Source organism: Rhea pennata, chromosome 5, assembly GCF_028389875.1.
Source record: "Rhea pennata isolate bPtePen1 chromosome 5, bPtePen1.pri, whole genome shotgun sequence".
In the NCBI taxonomy this organism is placed as follows: domain Eukaryota; kingdom Metazoa; phylum Chordata; class Aves; order Rheiformes; family Rheidae; genus Rhea; species Rhea pennata.
The window spans coordinates 5,033,869-5,060,624 of NC_084667.1; the positions used below are offsets into that span (position 1 = coordinate 5,033,869).

The following is a 26,756-nucleotide window of genomic DNA, read 5'->3' on the forward strand; positions in this document are numbered from 1 at the left end:
ATAACTGTCTTGATGTAACACAAAACAGTCATAAGAGTACACTTCAATTAACAAAAGAATACGCCAACATTTACTATGGTTTCCACCATATTTATTTTCTGTAAAGCATTCTTATAAAGTCTTGAATTACAATCTCTTTGGGCAAAAGAATGGCTTATCCTCCATATTTTCATAACATAAAATTTACTTAAACAGTCCTTACAAACTACCCAGAACCCAAAGTTAGATAGCTGTACATTCACGACTGACTTGCCCACTGAGAAGGCAAATAATAAGCTGAAGTACAACTACACTGTGCACAAGAAGTACTTCTATTGGGAAAGACTGGAAGTCACAGCTTTTAAGAACACTTCTCCAATATTCACCTAAAGCAGTATTGTGGAACTTCTCCCAGACCAGATAACAAGATTTATTAATCAAATCCTTTTAATAGCTTAATTTAACATGGCTTTTTATATGATGTGTTTTTTCCCCAAGAGGGTTTCTCCTCCATGAATTCAGCGGTCAGAGTACCCATGACTGACCAGGGCAACAGAACGCAAACAAAAATAGTAGTCTTAAATTTCAAATTTGGCATTCCTGTAAATGGCTCAGCACTCACAGAGGGAAGGAATATAATTTACCAAGTTCTTCAAAACTTTAGAAACTGCTCTCTAGCAATTTGTTTATCCAAATTTTATGCTAACTAAAAATGTAAACTTTTTACAAAGTTTACAACAAAAGTTATTCTTATAGTTTCTCCAAAATGAATTAAAGCTATGCATACAGTCGGCAACTGGAGAGAATGTTTTTAGAAGCTATTTGCTTTAGCAAAGAAAGTTCCTTTTCTCCTTCCTCAGTCTCCTACTTTCAGGTCCCCAGCATTCACTTCCTCAGTCTCCCACTTTCAGGTCCCCAGCACTCAACCTAACTTACTAAAAGTGTGAATTTCTTGGCCTTTTTCTCCATAGTGAAACATCATGTATATCCATAAAGAATATTCTTCTAATGATTGTCCTACATTGAGAAGAACAGATTTAAGGGACTGAGATATCAAATATGACATTATAGATCCTCGAAAAAGGAAGTTGAGGGAACTGTCTACCTGAAACAGTTCGACCTACAATCTGGAAAGTGAGAATTTGTCTTAAATACGTAAAAAAAAGAAAAAGAAAGAAAAGAAAAAAAAGCCATAACTCAGAAAATTAGAGAGTAGAAGAAGAGATGATCCTTGGAGGGCTACTCCATAAACACAAAATCAGAACTCTGTAAGATAGACATAAAGCTACAATAATAACTTTATTTACTATTTGCCATTATTTATTGATGTTCTCTTTTTGTCCGGTATGTATAAATTATCTCTCTTAATACTTCTTTTCCTTCTTGTGCATGAGCATGGATAAACTCTCCAGTGACACATAAATGGTTGCTTCAAATCATGCAATTTGCACTTAAAGTGTTACAAACTTAAAATACAACTTAGAAGTATTAAAAGATAATTTTAAAATATTTTTTAAAAAATATACTGTTGTTTTCCAATTTGAGAAATTTGTGTGTTTAGCCTTCATAAGCAAATAGCTAGTTCAGAACAGAGAGACACGTTTACAGTGCCAAAGACCCACTTTTAGTCAAACTATTCAACTGACTTCAGAAAGAAGTCCAGCTCTTGTTTCTACAAAAATAAACTTTACTAAAAAGCTACCTTTCAATCCTTCTCCCTGCCCTGGCAAAATAGTAGTCAGCTGTTCTATTCTATCAGTCATAACACAAAGCTTTTTAATCAGCTACTCAAGATAACAACAAGCATAAAGTTTATCTGTGTAAAATTAAAAGTTCTTTATTAAAGCAACATTTAAAGAAAAACCACTGGTCAACATTAAACTATTCACTTAGTTAAAGAGTACCTGAAAAAGCTGAAATATTTCTAAATTTCTAGATTTTGGTGGGGGAATTATGATTTTGTTACTGATATTTTTAGTTCAATAGACAATTCAGCTGAAAACACCCACTCTGCACATGCCACTAATACTGAATGTAGTGAGTACTAATTTGGGCAAAGGTAGTTTTATATGCTCCTGTTAAATCATAATAACAAAGCGCTAATACACACCAGATTAGGCACCAAAAACTAGCACAAAAGTTTTGTTAGCTAATCCTAGCATAAAGTTCAAGTATGACAACTATGCCACTGTTTCATTTTGTTTGTTAAAACTTAAGCCCATCACCATAAAGCTGAAATCCTTAGTCTTCAAGTAAACTTCACAGACTCAAAACAGTTGAGGATGGAAGGCACCACTGAAGATAATCTAGTCCAACCTCTCTGCTCAAGCAAGGTCACCTCAAGCAGGTTGCCCAGGACGATGTCCTTTTGAATACCTCTGAGGATGGAGACTCCACAATCTCTCTGGGCAACTTGTGTTCAACCACTCTCACAAAAAAAGCTTTCCTTAGGGTAACACAGAACTTTGTGTTTCAGTTTGTACTTGTTGCCTCTTGTCCTGTCACTAGGCACCACCGAGAGGAAGCTGGTCCTATCCTCTTTACACCCTCCCTGCAGGTATTTACATGCATTGATAAGATTTATCCTCAGCCCTCTCCTCTCTAGGCTGAACAATCCCAACAGTCTCAGCCTTTCCTCATACGAGAGATGCTCCAGTCCCTTTGTCATCTCAGTAGCCCTTTGCTGGACTCACTCCAGTAGCTCCCTCTCTCTTACAGCGGAGCCCAGAACTGGGCACACTACCCTAGGTGTGGCCTCACCAGGGCTGAGTGAAATATGATTTCCTGTAATTGGTAGCTGTGCTAACACAAGTTTTCCACCATTTCCACCATGAGTTGCACCGCTTGCTAAGTAGCAGTCCTTTAGAGAGCAACTAGTCTGAGGCTTCAGCCAGCCGTGAGACTTGAGAGAACAACACACTTAAACACTATCTTTCAAAATCAACTTAGAAAACTAATAAATCCTCCAAACTGGCAACCAAACCTCATCACAGCAGAGCCACTTACTAAAGTAAGTTCTTTCTATTTAAGAAGGATGCTTTTTCTTTTTTCTCTCATCAGGACTCCTATCACCATTTGCTTATCCAAGAGAAATGCAGCCACTCCTCCTCTATTTCCCACTCACTCATACGTCTAATATAAAGGAAACTTTCTGCCCGCTTCATTCATCTCCACATTCATGGAGGGAAAAGTCACTATTTTTAGGACTATTAAAATACTTCATAAATAAAGCCTATCGTACCCTCTCATTCTTCCCCACATGCTTTCTGCAACTTTTAGAGTTTCTGCTTTTTACAGTAACTTAGAAATTACACACGCCCAATAAGATGGCTCCAAATATAAATTTTCAAAAGGGCTAAACTGATGAAAACTTAAGGTATATATTTTGGGTTTTCTCATACTCAAGGAAAAGTCACACTAACTAGAATGTGGTGAAAACTGAAAGTAATTTGCTAAATCAGTCATCACATTTGTTTACACAAAAACAGTTGAACACAAAAATACAAGCTGATTCTGTGTGTCACATTCTAGTCTTATATACTATGTATGTTGGTCTGGGTTTAAATAAGTTCCTGACACTATTTCAGTAATAGTTCCAGCATATGGTTTCAAATACTTTTGAATTTATAATGAGAGCTAACAAGTAAAACATGGTAAAATAGATGTTGAACCTGCACTGCTTATATCATGTTTTAAAACGTCAGAGTAAGAGATGTAAGAATTCATCTAAAGTGCTACTGTACTTTTTTGCTGAAATACTGAGATTTAATTTTTCAGATGAATTTAAAGTAATTTTAGAATTATCCTAATATAAAGAAAAACAGAAAGAAAGAGTATCATTCACAATTTTCTTTGTTCTTTGTTTGTAAAACAGAGATAACTAGATTACAAGGTTTATCATTCTAAAGTGCTATTTTTTAAACTTAATTTGTCAATAAAGCCAGACACTTGAATAGCTTTTGCAAGTGCAAAAAACCCAGAACAAACACAAGATGACTTCACCTTGGTCAATAAAACTATACTTGTCAAAGAATTAAAAAAAAAATCTTCAGATTTAATAAGATTTAAAAATGGCAGTCAAATAACTGAGTTCTTTCTGATCAGATAATTTACAACATTAATTACAGGATCTTTGTCATCAGCATTTGTTTTCAGAAGTACACTGAATAATTTCTTCCATACAGAAAAGTGAAAAACAGCCATACAAATCTGATTCCTACTTGTACAGATGCATTACAAACTATTTTTTTTCCTACAAACTTTATAAAGTAGTATTTATAAATATTTGTCACACAGGAGAAAAAAAAAAACAGTCTGCAGAATTTACTCCAAAATGAGGCTCTATCATCCTCTTTGCAGAAACTTATTCAAGATATTTGCTGTTCTTGATACGCTGGGGATGAAAAACCCCAGAGGCATGTGTGAAAACTAAAACGCACACACTTTGGTGGGAAGGTGAAGGGAGAGTGGAGAGGCATAAAAAGAAAAACCTAAATTAGGCAAATGACCTATTCCAAAAGTGTTCACAAAGATAACAGCTCTAAATTAGACAGGTAAATTTTTTTTACTAGTCCTCAATTCTATAACAAAGATAAATGGGCAATAACTGTAACCATTCTGCATGGTTATAGACTCCCAGACCAAACAAGCAATAAAAAGTCTTCTTGCTGTACAGAGAAGCACTTAATTAAGACTATAGTCAAAGATAATGGAGTTATTTAACTGTAAAACAATTTATATAGATAGATAGATATAGTTTCTACCAAATTTGTTTACATGTGAGAACACAGGGAGAATCATGAAAAAGCCAATGAGCACTTGAAATTTGCACCCTAAATATTGGTAGTATCAATGCATAAGCAGTGTGAAACTTGCCTGCTTGGGATTATTGTACATGAAAAAGTTCCTCCTGTTTCAGATATAAGAAGGTTTCCTCCAGTAAGATCCTTATCCTTCAGGAATGTTCACTGCCCTTTTATTCCTTGAAATTCCCTGCATTTCCTTTTTGTTGCTCCATGCCTCCAAAGTCAACAAGTTAAACTGAAGAGATTATTTATTCTGTGCCTTCCAAGATTGCTGCCTCTAAACAAACCTGGGTGGACAAGCACACAATAATACTCTATTCTAGAGCTCCTTAGAACTCTTCCTCAAACTTCATCATCCTAATACTTATGATTGAAATTCCTATTTGTACTTTTCCAAAGTAAAAAAAGAAAGAAAGAAAAAAGAAAAGAACAAGGAGACAAACAAGCACAGGTGTATATATATATAATCTCAGCTGGAAAGGTCTAATTAGACAAGAGGAAAGAGTAGAGGCAGAGTTGCATATGAACATTGTTCTCTTACCATTGGTCACAAACCTTCAGAGAAACTAAACACAGAGTGTAAACAGTCAAAAATGGAAAGTATGTTTCCATAAGGGAGAATTCACTCCGGAAAATGTATTTCATCTGCAAGATACTCTTAAGAATAACAGCACAAAGAAGCAGGTGCTCTTCTATATGAGAAAATTTGACGGAGACATTTTCATAGAGGAAAAAGGGACACCATAGCTTTACAAATACTGGCACACAACATGCACTTGAAAGCTTTCAGGTTCAGTAGTACCACAAGTATAGGGTGCTCCACACCAATCCAGCTATGAGTGAAGCCAGCCTGCTTCCCCATCACCATTTTTTTTTCTCTGTCTCTTCATATACTTCTCCACCAGAAAAAGGTTAAAGGCGCCATAAGTTAACAGTACATGCAAGGCCAGAGAACAGGTTTTGCAGAATGTTGAAGATGGTAATAACATAAAATACCATAAAGGTAGGCTATCACTGGTCAGATTATACTGAGAGATTCATGACCTTCTCCTTTAAAAACATCTTTTTTTCTTGAGGCAAAGAAAATACAATGATCAGCTGGCGTTACCAGTGTAGACTTTAGAAAAGCATTTGATAGCAACATACAGGAAATTACCTATAGGTAATTACCATAGGTAATTTCAAAGTCATAGACTAATGAAAAACGTTCATGCACTCACAAACTACTAAACGCCTGTGCTATATGGTAGGACCCCATCATTTGAAAATTACCAAGGACAAAGATGGATCAAAGGACTTAAAATGACAATAAATGCAACTATGGAAAAAGCACATGCAATCACATAATTGTATCAGGGAGCTACTTTTACTACAGAACAACAAATATCAAGATTATATGATACACTGCCATGATCTTACCTACAATACACTTTTTCAGTCATGCTTATTCACAAATCTCACTTTGGAGGGAATTACAAAAGTTTCCTTAGTCTTCTAAAACACAGGCCAAGAGATAAGAATTAACCATATTCTACTTATTTTGAGCTAACAAGATGCCAGAAAAGAAAAAAAAGAAAGAAAAAAAAATCAGCAGGAAGGTGGTCACAAATAAAACTGCAGGAAGTTCCATATCAATAGAGAAGAAATAAAAGTTCTGGAGGAGTTTTAAAGAGTAATAAGAAAAAAAAGTTTTCAGATCAATTATTCCTGCAATAATTGAAACCAGAGCCCAAGAATAGTTCCTCCAGCTCTGCCTGCTTGGTGTATAGAAATGAGATGTGAGAACACAAACGCTTATGGGGTTATGGACAACAACAATGGACTACTAATTCAGGCCAAAGCACACTTACTTTACTGGCTTCTGTTTTAAATTCTCTGATTTCTTTTGAGAGTAAGCAATGTTAGCGGATTTTGAGAGTAAGGTTGTCTGCTTGTCACAGGTTTGTCATTGCTATGTTTTCCAAAGAAAACTTATTTATGTTTCTGAATAGCAAAAAGCAGAACAACTCTGAATATTCATTTTTGCTTTTAATAACTTCCCAAGTGTCCACATTAGGGTAAAAAAAAAGTTTGGTACAAATGTGTTTGATAAAGGACCAGTTGAACTAAGGCTATTAACCCTGGAATTGTAAAATGAACTGTCATTTTTATATTCTATTGTTTGCCAAAACTCTTATCTAGCCAACCAGCCACTCTTCTGTCTTCTTCCCTTCATTTTTTTCACCTTAATGATACAACTACACTTCATCCATCCCCTGCCACCTCTTATCAGTTCCAGTGCCCATCTCCTGATACCTCCTCATCTTGAAAGTTGGGAGACTGGGGGCTGAAAGCACTGGGAAGCAAGGTAAGCACTTCAGCAAGGTAATGTCTCCTTCTTGAAACTCACTACCTTAAAAAGTTCTCTCATTCTAGGCTTGCTCTCAAGATACTTTCCAGAACCTCCAAAAGGAAAGTAAATGCCACTTGAGAAATTTTAGTTGTGTTTAAATTAATTGTCACAAATCAGAAAACTGCAATTCAAAAAAAAACTAAATGTAATATCTACATAGGCTAATTGTGTCTCCAGATGAATACTGCTTTGCATACTGAAGACCAAAGTGCAAAAACATTAACAGTTATGTATAAACTGCTGTATAAAGAGCTTTCTGCAATATCATGCAGTAAACCCATCCAGAAACACCCCATCTCAAAACTCCTCAAAACAATAAAAGTAGAAAGGAGTTAAACTCCGATTCAAGAACACTACAGGAGTATCCTATGTGGGCTTTCAAAAGGAACAGAAAGTATAACAAGCTGCGAGGCAAAAACAAAACAAAAAAAAAACGGTTAAGTTGCTTTCTGTTGTCTCTCTCTCTGACAATGAGGGCCTCTGCAGAGCTCTGGAAAAGGACCTGAAAGTCCTAGTGGACAAGTCCACAACCCACCAATATGGCCTTTTGGCCAAGGCGGCCAAGGGTATGCTGGTGTGCATTAGGAAGACTGTTGCCAATAGTTTGAAGGAGGTGACCCTCCCCCCTCTACTCAGCCCTGGTGAGGCCACATCTCGAGTACTGTGTCCAATTCTGGGCTCCCCAGTCCCCAGTACAAGAGGGACATGGAGCTACTGGAGAGAGTCCAGAATAGGACTACAAAGATGATCAGAGTGCCGGAGCATCTGCCCTATGAGGAACGGCTGTGAGAGCTGGGCCTGTTTAGCCTGGGGATGAGAAGACTGAGGGGGGATCTGACCAACATCTACAAAGACCTTAAGGGGGGATGTCAAGAGAATGGGGTCAGACTCTCTTCAGTGTGCCCAGCAACAGGACAAGAGGCAACAGGCACAAACTGAAACACAGGAAGTTCTGCCTGAATATGAGGAAAACCTTCTTTACTGTAAGAGTGACAGAACCCTGGAATGAATTGCCCAGAGAGATTGTGGAATTTCCTTCTAAGGAGATACTCAAAATATCTGGAACCAATCTTGTCTAGCATGCTCCAGGTGACCCTGCTTGAGCAGGGATGTTGGATTAGATGATCTCCAGGGGTCCCTTCCAAGCTCAACCATTCTGTGATTCTCTGTAACACACACAAGGCTTCTTATTAAAAGCGCTAAGCATTCAACCACTTTAGCAATGAAGTTAAATTTGCTTTCTCCATCACTGCAATAATTTGTATTCTGCCACTAGAAGTCCTGTTTTCTCTAAATAAATTTGAAGTATCAGTTGTAGACCATAACTTTGAATTAAGAAAGTATGCCAAAGTAATCTTACAACCATTTTTGTGCTCTTCTAACACTTAAAAGTCTTAACCACTAGGAAAAGTTTTAACAGCCTGAAATTGCCAACTCAGACCGGCTCTCAACAGGCCAAACCAAGCTGCAAGGGGTTGGATGAAACAATGCAGGGAAGGTAAGATCTACTACATTAGGTCTACACAGCTTCGACAGAAATAGCAACTCAGGAACTTTGTGTCAAGTCAGCAAGAATAGCAAGACTATAGAAGAATTAGAGATATTGTATTTATAATACTATGTATCAATATAGATACTATGATCTATATACCCTTTCAATCAAAAGTATGTAAATTACTGTTTTTCTAAAAACACTTTACAGTTTTTCAAAAAGGGTAACTTCAAAGTATTTTTTAACCACATGATTTTTTTATCCAAAAGATATCGTTATTTATGCTTACTAGCAAGCCTTAAGAAAACTTAAAGTGCTGTTTAAATCACTTGTTTATCATTCAAATCACAGCTGCATGTTAAGAAATGCAATTCAGAACATAATTCATCAGTAAAATTTAGCTGTTATATTTAACAAAAGTTACTTCCAGAAGTTACTTACTTCCACAGGTTTGCTGATTCTATGCAAGCTTAACAGAAGACTGGTACAAAAATCAAGCAACAATACACCTAAATTTTAAAAACATCTATTTCAAAATAAGGTGCTATTCTTATAAACTTTGACTCCTCCCTTCTCACAACACACCAAAAGTTGTGGAAAAAAAGTATAATGGGGCTTGCCTGCCTACATCTTATCAAAAAAGTGGCTTACCTTCTTTTCCTCTTTTTTGTGTGTTTTCTTCTTCACTTTTTTATCATCCAATTCTTGATCTGATGTAATAGCAGGGTTATCTATGCCACCCTTCCATGTTTCTACAGGTGAAAGAAGTGGGTCTTCTTCACTCCCACGATGCCTTCCTTTTCTTTTAGTTTTAGAGGTGGTAAAAGCCTCATCATCACTTGCATCTGAATGTGTTCTCCTATAGTAAGATTTAGCTTTGCTAAACAGTGTCTTAGATTTATATTTGTATTTTGAAGGCCTTCTTTCTCCATGACTTCTAGATATTCTATCAGAATATCCATTTTCTTCATCACCTTGATTATTTATAACAATTGAGTTTCGAACTTTTATAATACGATTCTGACTATCATCTGGAACTGCGTAGATATCATCTGCAAAGCCTTTATGTTTGAAAATAGTGTCGATAGGTTCAGCGTAATTATCAGATTGGTCTATATCTTCTGGTGGTACTGTAGGCACTCGAGAAGGCTGTTTCCTGGGATTTTTACCAATACCTGCCTCAATTGTTTTCAGAAGATTGGGATCTAGCTTTTTCACATTTGTTTTTGGAACAAGTGGTTTCGGTTTTATTGGGGGAGGCACTTTATGGTTGCGTTCATGGTCATGACAATTGAGTGGTGTACTGTGAATAGGATACTCATTTCCTTCCAGGTCCAATCGGTACTTTGAACGGTCACTAGGTGTTGGAAGCAACCTTACGTCATCACCAATTGGACTGTAAGGTGGTGGTCCTTCCGTATCATCCTCTGAATCTGGATAATTATAGTCAAGGGAACTTCCTCTGGGTGATCTTGGAAAAACATCTTCACTTGTATGTGTTGTTTCCCTTGCGCTGTATGACATGTAAGAACTTTCAATCATGCTTTTCTTCTCTAATACATCACTGAAGAACAATGTGAAAACCTCAGTTTGACGATGATATTGAGATAAGGAATATAAAGCTGTAAATTTAGCAGTAATCTCTGTTGCTATGTGTTCTCCTTCAGTCATGAGCTCCTTGATTGCTTCATTCTCAAAGAAGTCTGCCTGGCTATCAGTAACAGCCACCAATTGGACTGGAATTGTATCCTGAACTTCAGAAAGAAACGCCCGAAGCATTCCCATGGATGCCTTCCGCTTGGCAGAATAAACTAGTATATATCCATGAACAAGTTCATCTTTCCTTACACCAATTGAAGAATGGTACGATAAAATAGTTATTTGTATTCGCCGCCTCTTTTCTCCTATTATTTTATCAAGCATCAAAGAATTACTCTGACCAGCCTGAGCAGCACTACAGGAGTGAGAATCAAGGAAGGGGGAAAGAATGAGATCCACACTAAATGGATCACCACACATGGCACACATCACAATTCTCAAGTCAGCTTCTGACAGATCTTTAATGGTGGGAACTGGACTTACAACATCAAAATTGTGTTTAACTGCTTCAAGTACTCCCCTCAAAGCTTGTTTTATTTGGGTCTCATTAAATTTGCGTGGGTATGTACCAGCAGGCACATCTACAAAAGGACACTGTAATTTGTTGGCCAATTGTTGGCCTTGGTGTCTCAGAATAGGTAAATTCTTGCTAATACTGTCTCTCTGATTAGCCAATATTAATGTAAATGGAAGATTAGCCATATACTTGTCTCTCCTTATCTGAGATGCTTCAGTCCTTATTTTTGCAATGCACTCTCCAATAAAATTTAGTGATTCAATAGAGTTAAACACACAGAAACAACCATGTGGTTTGAAGGCAGAAGTCCATAGCTGAGTTAACAGGTACGGGGATTTTGCATCAACTGGCCTAAGATCTAGTTCGTATATTTTTCCATCTAAGGCATATTCATCATCAGTGGATTGTGTGCGAATTTCATTTGCCAATTCTTGTGCAAGGCCATCCTTGCCCAAAATGAAAAGATTAACTTTATCAATGTTGGCACTATCATGGTATAAATTTGAGCGGCCATGGTCCAGCTGCAGAAGACTGTTGGCAAGCAACTGCTCTACTTTAATGTCCATGCAATTTTGGCCACTGAGACAAGTTTCTTTAGTTGGATGATAAACAAATCCTATATGTTTAAGCAGAAGAGATTCCCTATCAGGTGCAAGTTTCTGTAAAGCTTTGTATCTAGGCTCTTCACTCAGAACTGCGTGAATTTCACTCATTTTATCTGAACTAGGCGTTGCATTAAGATCCAAGTCATAAAACAGCTCTGAATGTTCAAAAAGCATTTCCTGAAACTCCTCTTTGGCTTTTTCAACAATCTCCCTCTGATGTCTACTATACACTTCCTTACTATCTGCATCAGTGATGTATTTGAAAGCTTCATCCTCCATTACAAAACATATAACTTCTTCCCATGGCTGTCCAGGTGAAATGAACTGGATTTTCTCAAGCGTTTTTTTGAACTTTTCCTTCATTTCAACCCTCCTTTTTTCAGATATAAGATGCTGTACATGGTTTTGATAAACTTTTTCTGCTTCTAGTGTAGTAAGAAGGTCAAATGGAATCCTCCTGTCATTCACTTTATCTATATGGTCAGTTTCATCCCAGGGTGTTTTCTCAAGCACTACAAAGCATGACTGGAAATCAGGCCTCTTCTCCATTAACTTCAAGGCTTCTGACCAGGTCAAGTGTTCAATCTCATCGAGATTCGACAGAAGAGTATTAAGAGCTCTCGGCAATGCACTAATATATTCTTCTCTTCTTTTTCTAATATGTTCCTGCTTAAGTTGCTCTGTGTGTTTTGAAAATGTATTTTTGGCTTTTTTTGTTCCTTCCAAGTTTATGTACTCCTCATAATCAGGATGATTTTTCAGTTTGTTACTAACCGTTTTCCAAGTTGCATGATAGTCTCTCACAGTTTGGACAAGTTTTTCAAATTTATCCGTTGCAGTAACAACTAGCTGTCTTTGAGTTTTATAGGCATCCAGATAAGGTATTATTTTAGGTTTACCGCGAGTTTTATCCATCATTTGTACCAGTGCAGTAAAACATGTTTCAACATTGACGTTGAATCTTGCAGATGTTTCCACTACCACAAGGTTCTTTTTATTAGAAGCAAATGCCTGAACCTCTCGCAGGTAATGATCCACACATTCATCACATTTCGTTGCTGCTATTACGATGGGTTTTTTAGATTTTGACAGTTGAATATAGAGATTATTAACAAATTTAAGTTGATCATCAAACTTTCTATTGCATCCTTGGCTGACATCAATGCACAACAAAAACCCATCTACGCTTAATTTCCCTTCAGGCATTTGTTTTTGCTCAAAGTCTTGCTCCAAGCCCAGCTGATCTGTGCAAATGTACATTAGTTTTTCTGCTGACTGCAATTTGGAGGCAGCTGCACGTTTTATATATGGTTGTAAATTCGTACTCCGATGAGGCAAGAAAGTCTGATCATCAATGAACTCAGTCTGTTCAATTACATGAATTCTGCATTCTATTCCATCCTCGCCACTTTGTGTTATGTCACCCCAGTACAAAAAATGATCATTGTTAACAACTCTTCCTCCAAAGTCAATTGTGCTAAGCACAGAGGTATGCTCAGGATAATATTCATCTGCTTTCGAACGAACAAATCTATTGCACAAACACGACTTTCCAACTCCACAGTTACCTTTATCCTTTTCAGTTCCAGATAGTCCAACAACACTAATAGCATAAGATGGGGGACGTGGCTCTTTATTTTTTGCCATCATAACTTTCCTCTCATCCTTCTGCAATCATCAAGGTAATTGTATGTGGTTTTCATTCTGGAAGAGTTCATACAAATTAAAGTTGTATATCCAGAGTTCCAGAAATAGCTTTCAGTTTTTCTTGCTTCTGCTCATCATGGAGAGAACCTCAAATGTGCAGGATGGGAAAAATCATCTTCCTACAGAAAAAGAAAAGAAAAACACTGTTAAAAAATCTGCAGAAATTTCCCTCTAACATTCAACAAGAGATTTTTTTGGTTGCTTACACCGAAGTTGTTTTCAGCATATATGAAAATTTCCACAACTACTTCAAATGAGATCCTGAATTCAGATTTCATTCAAGTTAATGTTATTTCTATCAGAAGTTAAAAATAAGCAATTTTGAGACACAGTTTATCAGATTTTTTTTTTTTCCCCGGAAGTATTCTGGAAAAAAGTAAAAAAAACACAAACTGTTTTCCTTCATAGCTTATGGGCACTAGACATTGGAATGCATTTTATGCTTTAGCAGAATTCTCCTCATTACCTGTAATGAAAGGCAAATGAAGTTCTAGAATAATTAATTCTTGCCATGGATAAATGCAATACAAAAACAAGACTCAACTTTACATTCACACACACATACTTCTATTCATGCGCATAGCTCCCATTACTAACGCAATCTGCATGAATAATTACTTGTATGTACATTTGTAGGTTTGGTTTTAGGTTTCAAAAAATAAAAATCTTTATCCACGTGATTATCTAATCCAGAAGATGTTATCAATTTGCAACTAGTCCATCAGGAATAATTAGTACATTCAGATATGCTGCATCTTCACATAGCAAAGGTTATTCCTCCTCCAGCAGTGTTTAGTCAAACTGATGTATTAAGACAGTAAATACAAAGAATAAGGTGAAATGGGACATTTAAAATGGGAAAACAAAATACACTAGCCTCATAAGATTTCTGGCATAAGGGATTTTCAAAATAATGGAAGTTGAATCACTCAGAGATGTTTAAAATCAAGTTGATTTTTCCCTTTAAATATGATTTCTACTTTTCACTGACAGAACACAGCAATGGTACAATGTTTCACAAAGTGAAATGCATTTTAACTAAGTAATATATCTGGTGCATATGTGACTTCATAATGTCTTCACATTTACTGTATAATCAAATTAACTGGCTCCCTAACACGAAGATTTTTCTTTCCAGTATACCAGTAATTTTGGGGAACTAAAAAGTTTGTACTGTTGGAAATACCATGAATTTCTTTTGTATATATTTTACATTATCTTACTTCAGTCCACTTAACTGTCACTATAGCATAACAGGGCATAGAAAAAAAAATCATAAATTCAAAATATTCCACTCCTCCCCTCATCTACAATATTTTGTTTGTTACAACTGAGGAGGGGGTAGGGAATTTTGAATTCCCCAATTTCAGTCTTCAGATAGAAAATAATAAAGTATTTCGATCTGTAAACAGAATGATTGTGAAGAATGACAGAACACAAAAACATATGATATTACTGCAAAAAGAATCTCTGAACTTCTACAATCTTGCTATAGAACCTTGTCTCTAAGGGCTTTAAAATTCTAGAATTTAATGTAATATTTGCTAGTATTCATTCACCCATCTCCCTGCCTTAAACACAACCTTACGAAGGCCTACAGCCCAAACTTAAACTTAAAAAAAACAAGGCATCAAGCAAGATGATTATCCTGCTGTGATCTTCCTGCAGTGATATCACACATTTAAACAGTGCCCTTCAATAGGCCCTTCTGAGAAGGATCTGAAAACAAACAGTAAGATCCATTAATAATTTCAAAATTATGAAAGTGCACCCAGCAATCAGAGAAGCTAGTTATATTAGAATCACATCCTTCCATTTAGGCCTGTAAACATAAATCAGAATTGAGATCCAAAGCTGGATCTTTCTCAACTTATACCCTCTAAATCCTTTAAACACAACTATGAATTATTAACTAACTGTAATTTTAGAAATTCAACTTCGTATTTTAATGAGACCTAGGTTGCAGTACCCTCTTCTGAAAAAAAAAAAAATGAACATAGTGCCTCAGACAAAGCAAACAAAACATGAATTCCAACAATCACTTATCACTTAAAGAAATTTTTCATTCTAGAATATCTAGAATTTAGTTTTATAAGTTTAGTCTCATACTCATTAAGTACAAAATAAAAAGTGAATATTTGTCCAAACATAAAATCTTACTAAGTACAGTTACTTCTACCTCAAAACCCTATTACCTGCAGTACAGCACTTACAAATTGCAAGGTCTCACAGACTGTAACTAATTGGAAATTGATAGCATAATTACATTTGAATAGAGTGAACTCTCAACTAGGATACAAATATTAGTATAACCTTGATAAGTTCTGATTTTACCAAACAGATGATGCTATAAAATAATATAAATGAAATGGGTGCTGTACTAGTAGAAACTCTCTTTTTAAGTTTGCACCCACAAAGCCAGACTTGGAATACGAGGCAAATGACACACGTTAAGTAGAAAAGCAAATTGAGGTACACGTCCCGTATCATGATTTAAGCCACTTTTAACTAGGGAAGGGTATCGGTTTTTTTAAGCAAGATGCAAACACCATTCTGTAAATGCGCTACAGATAACATCAAAAAGGTAAAGGCAAGAGTTTTCTTTTTTGTCAGTTATGACTATGCAATCTCAGTAATTTCACTTTGCTTTGGAGGAAGAGTATAAGAGGTAACAAAAATCTAAGCCTCAGCAAACTTTTTGTACAAAACAGGTTTAGCAAATGATAAGCAGCATAGTAATATCACAGTAAAACTTCAGTTCTCAATTTCTGGTACCTAACCTGATCCCTCACAATTTTAGTGTTATCAGCCTTGCACTAAGCCTACGCTAGCTGCAAAGCTAAATTCTAGCAGCTGATAAGACTGAGGGCAAGCCACATTCCCCCTCTTATCTCCTAGCTGTGGCACCAGTACAGGGCTAGGTGAGCAGAGCAGAAACATGGCACATGTAAGGGAAAAGACTATAGATCTCTGAAGAAGAGACGAGACAGGCTGAGAAAACGGCCTCCACCTGCAAGTGCGTGTCGAAGAAAAAACTACCATCCTGCAGCACAGGCTTTACTACAAGACAAAGCTAAAAGACAGGCTCCACAAGATCAACTAGAAGCATTAAGAGGTCAGAGAAAAACCCTACTTTGAAATGTGCATTTCTCAAAGTCTCCTCTCCGAGCAAAATTCTAAATCTTAGCATGGGCTACCATATATTAGCAACTAATAAATTGGCATCAGCTACCATTAAGTTTTTCAGGTTGCACAGGAACTTGCAGATGCATTCATAACCAAGGAAGTAAAAAATTTTCTGATATCCTGAAAGTCAGAAGTCTTTTTTTTCCTGACTTTCTGAACCTCAGAATATATTTAGCATCAGCAGACCCAACAAAGATCAAGCACAGATGTTGTTGTTGTTGCAGTCATGAGCAGATCTGGAGAGTCTTGTGGGCAACAAAAGCCGAAAAGAACACCAACAGGGAAAGTAAAACATGTTTTCCTACAGTCCTTTACTCACTCTTCATTCCTGCCCAGGTAAACTTTCAGTTAGGGATCACTATTTTTCAAGGTTATTTTCAATTACCAGAGTCTTGTAACAGCATTTGTACATTAGTCAGCTACTGCAAGCCCTCCAAGTAAAGAGCACAGATGAAAAAAATGGCTGTCACGTTCCAGTCTGCTTTGCAAGTTATGTGAATATAGCAACCAAAAGTCATTGAGACCTCTGTCAAGAATCACAAAGTCAAACTAAACACAAAAAATATCACTGAAATGGTTTGTAAGATGTTTTTTAAATGCACAGCTGCTTCAAGTATCAAAAATCTTGATTTCAAGTAAGATACATCTTTGCATTCAGGTTACTGCTGACAGGAAGTTTATTGTTACTTTTTGAAAACTTGGAACTAGAAAGTATTTAATACGGTATCTGAACTCCAAGACCTATACTTACATCAGTAATTGCAGCTCTACTCAAAACATAATACAATAAAAATGTAAATGAAGAACCAGTAAAATTTAGTGTTGATGTAACTTAAAAATGGTTACCTTTCATTCAGTATTTAACAAGAGTTTTTCTTTTTTTTTTTTTTTTTAATTCTCTTAGGATATAAAAAGTGTGCTCTTCAAATCAAAATCTTTTTTAGAAACAAAATCAGACCTTGAGTGTGTTAGTATCATCTTGCCAAAAACATCAATTCACCAAAGTCTGTGGATGATCAGTCACTTACATTTCCAGTCGTCTTTACTAATAGTCAATGTGCTTGCACTCATAAGTGCTGATAATCATAGCAAAATAGCTGTACTTGAAATCTTATTTTTAATAAGAATTTATGCAACATTCGCTGGTAAAATTCAGCAAGTATCAGCCAACACGGGGGGGGGGGGGGGGGAGAAATCAAATTGCATATCAGAAAGTAAGTTCAACCAAACAATAACAACATAGTAATGGATGATGTCTTAAAATGTCTTCAATGGTGATGCTCAAGCCAAACAGGTGTCCAGTCTCAGTGGTATGGTGATCAGTTGTGCTAAGCAAACAGAGGATAAGAATGGATTATCCCAATAGCTGTTCGTTTCTGATTCAGTTACAATAGTCAACTACTATCCTTAAAGGTAAGTTGTCATCTATATAGTTTTTTCTCCTATTGATTACGTTGCTTTTGTATATGGAATATTGACTGTCCAACTTGTCCTACAAATCACTGCAACACTGGGTTTCAAAATATAAGTTCAACATTCTTACTTCTCAAAAAATTTACCAAACTTCTCCTATTAATAACAATAGTTTGAAGATCTCCAGTATACTATATGTAGAATCAAATCAAGGCCTATACTTTATTTCTAAACTTTTATTTCTATGCTCAGAGCAGAACATGATTCCTCAGCTGGAATCCTGTATTCCAGGAGCATCTATTATGATTGTTACTGCTAGCAAAAATTAAAAAGTTAACATAAATTATATCAAGATATAACAAACATGTAAACTGTAAAAGTGCCAACTATCATCACTACACAAACCTGAACTTCAAGCTCAAGTTACCTATCTACAGGTTTTCAAATACCTGAGAGCATTTAATATAGATACAAAGCCTTTATTTTAAAGGCAAAATAAATAATACAAGCTTAGAGAAAAAATAAATTCTTAATCCCTTTTACACAGAAGTTCCTACTCAAGATACCCACACTGCTCATGGAAGTTTATTAGCATGAGCCTACCTGATTGTGGTATTTACAAAGTTATTCAGGAAAAAATCACAAGAGAACCAATAAATACTGCAAAGGGCATCCAAGACAGAACTGATAAAAAAAAAAAAAAAAAAGAAGAAAGAAAAAGGAGATTAGAAGAGGAGGATCAAGGCAAGCATAGAAACACAGCTAAAATGTATTTGCCACAAAATGAAAGATTAAAATTCCAAAATTTGTTCTAGTTCCTGTTTTCATTGATCCATGTATCTGAATCATTAACATGTTATTTTACTTGATGAGCAACTGCAGCATCAAATCTAGGACTTGGAACTAGAAGTTTTGAGACTTAATTCAAACAGTGAGTTGGTGTTTGACCTTGTACAAACCACATGCCTTGCCCCTTAATTTTCACCTATGTAAAATGAGAATACCTGCTATCCATTTTTAAATTGTTCATGATATGAGCAAACAAAAAGTGGTAAGCATACCTTAAGCAAATATCGTAAGCAGCAAATATTATTATGCATACTTAGTAAATTCACCTAGATCAATACTAAGTTATAAAAATACATACATGTCCAATATTACGCGAGCAGGCATTTGTTTTACTTTTATAAATGCAAATATTCTTCTGTAATGCTATTACATCAATGGATGCAGAACTGCAAAAACGCATGGGAAGAGTAACTCAATCCTAAGAAACAATTCCAATTTACCATAAAATCTAATATCCAGAAATAGTCACAGTAATTATTTAATTTTTACATAGAGAAAAGCACAGTGAACATTCATATTCAAAATAATTCCACTACATTTGCTTTGTATTTTCCTGACAGGAATTTTGAACTCATTTTACTTCACCTTAAATATTCTATTAAAGATCTTCAAAAATAATGAAGTGATGAGAAGTTTCAAAGAGTAGTATGTAAAACGTAATACCCGTAAAAGTACTTTCTAGAACAGATGAAAAAATGAGAATATTCCATCCTAGCTGTACTGACCTTTAGTCTAAGAATTCTCAGGGGAAAGAAAAAAAGTGATCAAATGTTGTGTCCTCTAGTTATTAATAAACACAGGTAAAGGAAAAAATCTTGATAGTTTAATATATAATTCCCAGAGTTACTGGGACTACTTGAAACTAAAGGTTTTTTTTTTTTTTTTATTACAAGTAGAGCAGAACACCTTAAGAGCAACACCTTAAGTTAACTCAGAAAATTATTATTTCCTTCAAACATCTACTTAAAATGGACAGACAAATTAAGTTAGTCTGCACTACAAAGACGCAGATAGTTCGACTATCCCAGGATAGCTATGCTTACAAAGCCCCCTGGTGGTGATGTGACTTATGCTAGCAAAACGAGTTCTTGCCAGCATAGTAAACTCTCTTCCCTAACAACATAAACTCCGCTGAAAAGCATTCTTTCACTATCATATGAATACTTTACAGGTCTTACTCCCATAGGTATATTATTAATGGATGTGATATTTTCAGTTTGCTAACCAACATAATCACGCTAGCAGAACTTAATACTGAATATTTGGCTTCACAAACTTCCATTCTTACAGGAAAGGTCAGACAGTTTCATCCCTGAAGGATGCCTTATACATACATAATTTTAAGAACACACAACTTAACAGTCTATTAAAAATAATGATGCGGAATGATTTAAAGATCTATGCAAAATATTCCTCAAGGATGCCAGTACATGGAATTCATCTTTTGTTAAGAAAGTACCTTTGGAAGTCTTAAAATACTGTCAGCATCCTTTTAATATCTTTATTAAACAAAATGGAAATATTTTAGTACCATCTACTCAAATAACAACTCCCAAAGGGGAAACTTATACAGAACAATCCATCATTATGATTAGCACATTTTTTGCTGCAAACTTTGTACATGGAAAATTGACTATGGTTTTTAAAAAAGTGCATTTTACCTTTGACCTCAAAATATGCACACTATTTGACTCTATTCATGCTAAATACAGGATTTTAAAACAATTTAGTTTGAGTAAGTATTTAATTGGATTATGTTACACATGCAACACCTTTAAGTAAAATAAAGTCCAGTACCAGCAAGAGACAGACATTTGGTTGCAATTATTTACTTTTATTACACTACTGGCAGTTGCTTTATATAGGGATACTTTTAAAAAATGCATACTATTTACATTCAGCATGTTCTAAGTTTAAAAGCAACTTGTTATAATGCAACAAGCTAGTGATAACGTAACAAATGCTCAATTTCTGATATTTGTAGTAATTTTAAGAATTTGTGTAATATTTACATTATACTTTGTTGAGCTACTGTAACACTATGAAAAGGTTTTAGCACATAATTTTCAAAGACGGCATGAAGGAAAGCATATACTCTTAAAAATGCAACTGGATGCTCATTTGTAATATGCTAGTTTTAGATACATACTAAAAGTTTTAAATATGTGTGGTTTATTTTGAGAAAACAAGTAACTGGCCACTGATGTCACTGCTGAAAACAGCTCCCATACCATAAAACCTCATGAAGGTAAGACACGAAAATGTTACCTATTAATTCCTCATTCATTTATAAAATAAGTATACAAGTATCAGTGTTGTAACCGGCTTCAGTGCACAGCTTTAAAATGGACGTGCACTTGAGCAGCAAATGCTGCTTTACTGTTTCACCCTGAAATGTAGAGTTTTAAAATGTCTATCAAGCATTTTTATTAAGAAAAAAAAAAGAAAAAAAAAAAGAAAATCCGCCAGTTATCTGCATGACATTAAACTCAAGAATACACACATACCCCCACAGGCCTATTTTGGTCTAGATTAGAAATGTTTGCCTCCTACTTATTAAGGAAATCTTTAACGCTAAGGATACCAAAAGCAATACAAGAGAGGGCAAAGGGGGATACAGAGGAAGGGTGGAGTGAATTCTGGGGGGAAGGTGGGGAGTGTGTCCTCCTTTTCTGAGTAAACAGTCTTTCTTCTATTTTTAATATAACAGAGTTTTACACCCCTTATATCCTATACTTAACAAATTCGGGTGTTATATCTGTATATTGCTGGTGCTTTCCTTGGGCGGAGAGAGTCTAAAGGTTATGCTGGTTGAAGGGATTCAAAATGCTTGAAAGCTGCAAGACTGCAACTGGCTACCCTATTTCAAAGGCTTAAAATCCACCTGGTGGAAAAACAGAAATGCACACGCATCATTAGGAAAGTGAAGTTTTCTGAGATTTAATTTCGAGCAATATTTGAAGGTGAGGAGGAGGAGAATTGACAACTGCTCAAATCTGTTAGAGAAGGAAGAGAATAGACAGCACGAGAATGAGTAAAGAAGGGGGGAAGAGCAGAGAAGGGGGTACAGAGAAAGGGGTGCCGAAAGGAGAAAGAGACAGGCAGGAGGAAAGGAAGGGAAGAAGCTAAAGGAGTAGAGAGGGAAGAGGGGAATGGGAAGGAAGGGAGGAAGGAAGGAGAGAGGAGCAGGGAAGCTCCCCTTCCTTCCTTCCTGCCTGCCTGCCTTCCTCCCTCCCCGGAGAGCCGTGACCAGCTGGCAGCCTCGTACGGCAGGCTCAGACCCTCCCATCGCTCGGGCCTTCATCACCTGTGCGGGACCAGGCGCCGCGCTCCGGGCGCTTCGCACCGCCCCTGCGCGCCGCGGAGGTGCCCGGGGGGGGCCGGGGGCAGCCGGATCCCCTCTCCCCGCGCCGGCCCCGGCCCTCTCGACCGGGTACAGCCCGCGGCCGCCGCACCGGCTCGGCTCCGCGCCGCTCCGCGCCTCCCGGCCCGCTCGGCTCCGCGCCGCTCCGCGGGCCGGGCCGGCTCCCGGGGGAACCGGATTCCTGCCCTCACCTCGCGCCGTCGGGATCCGGCTCCTCCGCGGCGGCGGCGGCAGCATTCCCGGGACGCTCCCTCCGCGCCGGCGCCCCCGGCGGCCTCTCCTCCCCGCGGGGGGCTCTCTCCGCTCTCCGGCCCGCGGCTCCCGAGCGCTCCCGGCCGCCACAGTCCCGTCCCGCCTCTCCGCTCCCTTCCCCGGCGCTCTCGGCTCAGTAATGGCGGCCGCCGAGCTTCCCCGGCTCTCGCTTCGCTGACGGAGTCTCTCTCTCCCCCTAACTTTACCTCAGCAGCTTCCCTCCCCTCCCCCCTCCCGCCCTCTCCCTCCCTCCCGCCCGCCGCCGCGGCTCAGCGCGCGCCCGCCGCGCCAGCTGCGCGTGCGCGGGGAAGCGCCTCTTCCTGCCGCCGCTGGATTCCCTGGGACGCCGGGGATGGGGGCGCGCCGCCGCCAGCTGCGTGTGCGCGCGCGCGCGCGCGCGGCGCCGCCGCCGCCTCGCCGCCCGCCCGCCCGCAGCGCGTGCGGGCGCGCGCGCCTCGCCTCGCCTCCCGCTCCTGCCCCCGCGGCCGCATGGGGAAGCGCTGGGAGCCCGAGGGGCGGAGGGCCGCGGGTTCGAGTCCCGCCTCGGGCGGTGAGTCAGGCATTGCGTGAGGGGAAACTTGAAGGCGCTGGTGGGGACGTGGCTCAGCCCTGCGCTGAATCCCCTCCTGAATACCGCAGGCCCGCTCGCAGGGCTGGCGCTGGGCCCGTGCGGGGCAGACGTACCCCCGAAGGAGGGCACAAAGTCTCTCCGCAGCTCCAAGATGGCGCCCACAGCCCCAAACGCGCTCCGCGGAAAACGAAGACGCGAGGCAGCAAGTTCTCCTCGCCGCTGCCTTTTCAGGCTGCTTATAACTCTTCAGAATCTTCCCCAGATTTAGCATATGTCTGAAACATCATTTTTTTTTAATTAAAAAAAAAAAATCCCGAGCCGGTGGCCTGCAGGTGCAGCTCGCCTGCGGGCCTGCAACGCCAGCATCGCGTGTTACTCTGCGAGCGATACAAAGCGCCCTGAAAGTCCAGGAGCAGCATTAAGCACCCAAGTTCAGAGCACATTTTCCACCATTATCTCCACCTGCCACTGCCTGGCTGCTGCATAAGGGAGAGTGAAATCTCAGGGCCTCTAGCAGAGGCCTTCTGGATTATTCCCAGCATTTCACTTTTCACCATAATATTAAATAACAGTATCATTTGTTCTGTGCAATTGTATACATGACATGCACATGTTGAAGTTACACCTCTGAAAATTAGGAAATCAAAAGGTTTAAAAAATTCAGATTCTTTCTCATGACACATTGTCTGTAAACTTGCGCTTCTGAGAAAATTGTAACTAGCAAAACCTGGTTTTTGTTAAATTGGGGCAAACAGCACTGTGTGAACACTGCATTACAATGAAAGTATTTGTAGCAATTTATCTTAGGTAAGTCCTCGCTAAACAGATGTAAAATACTTTGACACTGTAATCAGTGTATACACAAGAGAGTTGTTCTGATTTAGGTTTTTCCAGTCCACCTCTATCGCATCCTAGTTCTCTAAAAACAAGAAAACTAAACAAGCCCAAAATCAGAAGTTAATTTTAATTTGAATTGCTAGATTATGAGAGTTTCTCGGGGGGGGGGGAGGAGGAGGAGGTCAAAATATGTAACTTGAAGTATTCAAACACCCATTCCACATTACCAGAATTAAAACCTTATGTTGATATCCATGAAAAATTCCTTTGAGATTTCTGAGTTTAATAAAGAGTTTTAAGGAGTAAGATCTGTATCCTTCTGAAACTCTGCCTAGTATTAATTACCTGAAGCAGTCCATATTAATGATTTTTTTCAATCTTCCATCATATATAAGACCTCTTATGTAAGAACTGCTTGTATCACCTCTTTGAACCTAATCTGAACATTAAACTGAGTCAAAAGACAAAAACTCAGGCAAACTGAGTAAGCTTGCAGAAGTATATTAAAAAAAAAAAAATCTTAATGAAGCAAGACATGAGCTTGGAAATAGCAGTAAGCCTTGCCCAGCGAGGTCAGACATAAAGCATGCAAGGATGAGGCCGAATGCTTCCTTAGGAAGCATATGGAAATATCATTAGTTAGGAGAAGACAGAGGTACTCTCTGCACAGTCATGAACAGTGATAGGAAAAAAGACAACAGACAAGTTGCTTTCGAGTAATTCTGTCTAGGTATGGTAAAAATTTCTTCACGAGAACAGTTTGGAGTAGGTTACCCAGAGAAGTGGTTGAATCTTCCATGCTGGAAAAATTCAAGACTTGGTTTGACATGGTCCTTGTTAACCAAATCTAAGACCCTGCTTTCAGCAGAAGGTTGGACCAGATGGTCTTCACAGGTCCCTTCCCCAAACAACTTTTCTGTGTTTCCACAAGTTCCACTTCTACAGTCTAGAAAGTCTGAGAGGATTTTCCTCTTACACGCTCAGGGGTGACCCTTCATACACACCTCTCCCACTCCCAGAAAAAAGAATGACTCCTTATTTTATTAGTCCCCAGCAAAGACACTGTCAGCTCTAAAGGATATCCTCTGCAAACAAAAGGAGCAGAAACTCAGTTTGCTACTTGTCTTCTAAGAAGCATGCAAAGCTCTGCTGGCACCTTTCTATGATTCTGCAGAGGTTACTAAACCTTTTGATTTTAGATAAAGCTACTAAAAGCAGGGAATTATAGCCAGTGAAACCAGCAAGCAGGTTAAAAGCAGGTTTATGACAGTGTTTTTCCTAGGACTATGAAATTTATAAGCTTTACAATTTAACATAACTATTGGATGGAGATGCACCATATTCATAAAACATGCAGGGTTTATAAAGCTTTGCAGGCAAAGTGGTGAGACAATTGAAAATCCATGGAAAAACAGTAAACATACAGGTAGTTTTACACCCTCTTAATACTTAGAGCTATAGAGCTACTTAAAGGCTTCAAGTCACTAATGAAGCAGTATGATAAATAATCTGATCCAAGGATTTCTGAATATGACATTTTATAAATATAGTTCAGAGATACCTGAATATTTGACAGAAAAGGAATTCTTTGAAAAAGATCTTTTTTGTGATAATAATAAATACAGTTTAGGAAGTAAAAATAAAGTATAATAATGAAATGCAGAAATAAAAATGAAGTATAATAATGAAAACAGGTTAGCATTTTGTTAATTATACGGAAAGACATTTCTGACAAATGTTTTAATAAAGTTTGAGAAACTGAGGAGAAAGTCATTAATGATATGCTAAGTTTGTTATTTATATTTTGTTATTATTTGAGCCTTTTTCTGTAGCAGATTTCCTCTTAGAAACACCCTAATGCTGCAATGCCTGGTTATAATAAATAAAAACAATAAATCAAGCACCTTCAGGAGATCCAGAAACATACAGAAGCTGTGCAAAGAATGGATTGCTTGCTTCTCTTTCCTTTTGGACAGCAGGATCTTAGGAGCATAAAAAACAGCAACAGCAACCACAATTCACCATTTCCCAGTCTCGTTCTGTTCCTTTTGTTAAGGAGAAAAAAAGTTCATATTTCAATTTCCCCACATTTCTAGAATTCTGTGTTTTCAAACCACAAATCAGATTAGCAACACGCATGCTTCTCACTGGTATAAGATTTTCTTAATTGCCTTAGCTCTTCTTTCCTTGCTTTCTTTACACAATTTGGAAGTGTAAAGCAAGCAGTCTCACCAGTGTACTGAACCATCAGTGGTTCAGATCAGTGTGCTGCTATTGGTTGTTGAACATGAAATCTGCACAAATTATTTTACAACAAGCTGCTTCTCAGACCTCTTCCCCAACACCCCTCATTAAACAGCAGAACTGCCAAGTGTCTCCTACTTCAAGCCACTATTTTGCATGAAATTTAAGAATCTGTGCTATAGCACACACATTTTTTCTTTGATATGGAGATTTGTTTCACCTTTTTAGTGAGAAAATCTTCGTACAGTGCAAAATTGTTCTACTATTTACAGTCATGTTGAGTCATTACATTCCATGTAAAAGCATTCTTATACAGGAAGAGAGGGCAAAATAGAAGTGTAAATACTTGCATTTCCATCTCCATCCAATTGATTAGGGAAAATTTGTTCAAATTCTAATAGGAATCATTTATTAAGAGACCCACATCATCAGTGTCAGAGAAAAGGCTTTTCATCAAGATGATTGGTTTTGTGATTATTGCTGCACCTGCAAAGACAAACAGAGGTAGAATAGTCTCTTTTCTTTGCCTTTCTCCTGATCTCCAACCTTGTTCTTGTTTTTATTATTATTATTTTGATTACCATCTTTGATTCATTTGGATGATCTTCCATGTCAGGAGGAACATCAGGATCCGCCATTGCACTGAATCTGATTCACGCGAAATCAAGCAATTCCTCCCAGCAGCACTCTTAAGAATGTTTCACATGCTGTAGGTAAATACAAAAAGCCATTAATAAACAGCTAATTAACCACAAAGCACTGTGTTTCCAGAAGTCAATTATATTGAAAAGAAATTATAGAAGATTTTCTTCCCTTACATTTGACTGATTTTTGTTCAGCAGAATGACATTTTATCTGTTGGAAATGGAAATAAATATTTGAATATGTCAATGCACTATTTTATGAGAGTTAGCCATATGCAACAGGGTTTAAAAAAATGATCA

General features: G+C 37.8%; 1 protein-coding gene across 2 annotated transcripts in view; it reads right to left on the bottom strand.

Annotated features, from left to right (window-relative positions):
* ARHGAP5 (Rho GTPase activating protein 5) overlaps positions 1-22,323 on the bottom strand; it is a 43,845-nt gene extending 21,522 nt beyond the window's left edge. For both annotated transcript variants that reach the window (XM_062577303.1, XM_062577302.1), the window contains exons 1-2: positions 22,100-22,323; positions 9,320-13,215 (exon numbers count right to left, since the gene is read on the bottom strand). In XM_062577303.1, coding sequence (XP_062433287.1) covers positions 9,320-13,039 — 3,720 coding nt within the window. In that variant the 5' untranslated portion in view covers positions 13,040-13,215; positions 22,100-22,323. The remainder of the gene's footprint in view (positions 1-9,319; positions 13,216-22,099) is intronic.
* Positions 22,324-26,756: the final 4,433 nt, after the last annotated feature.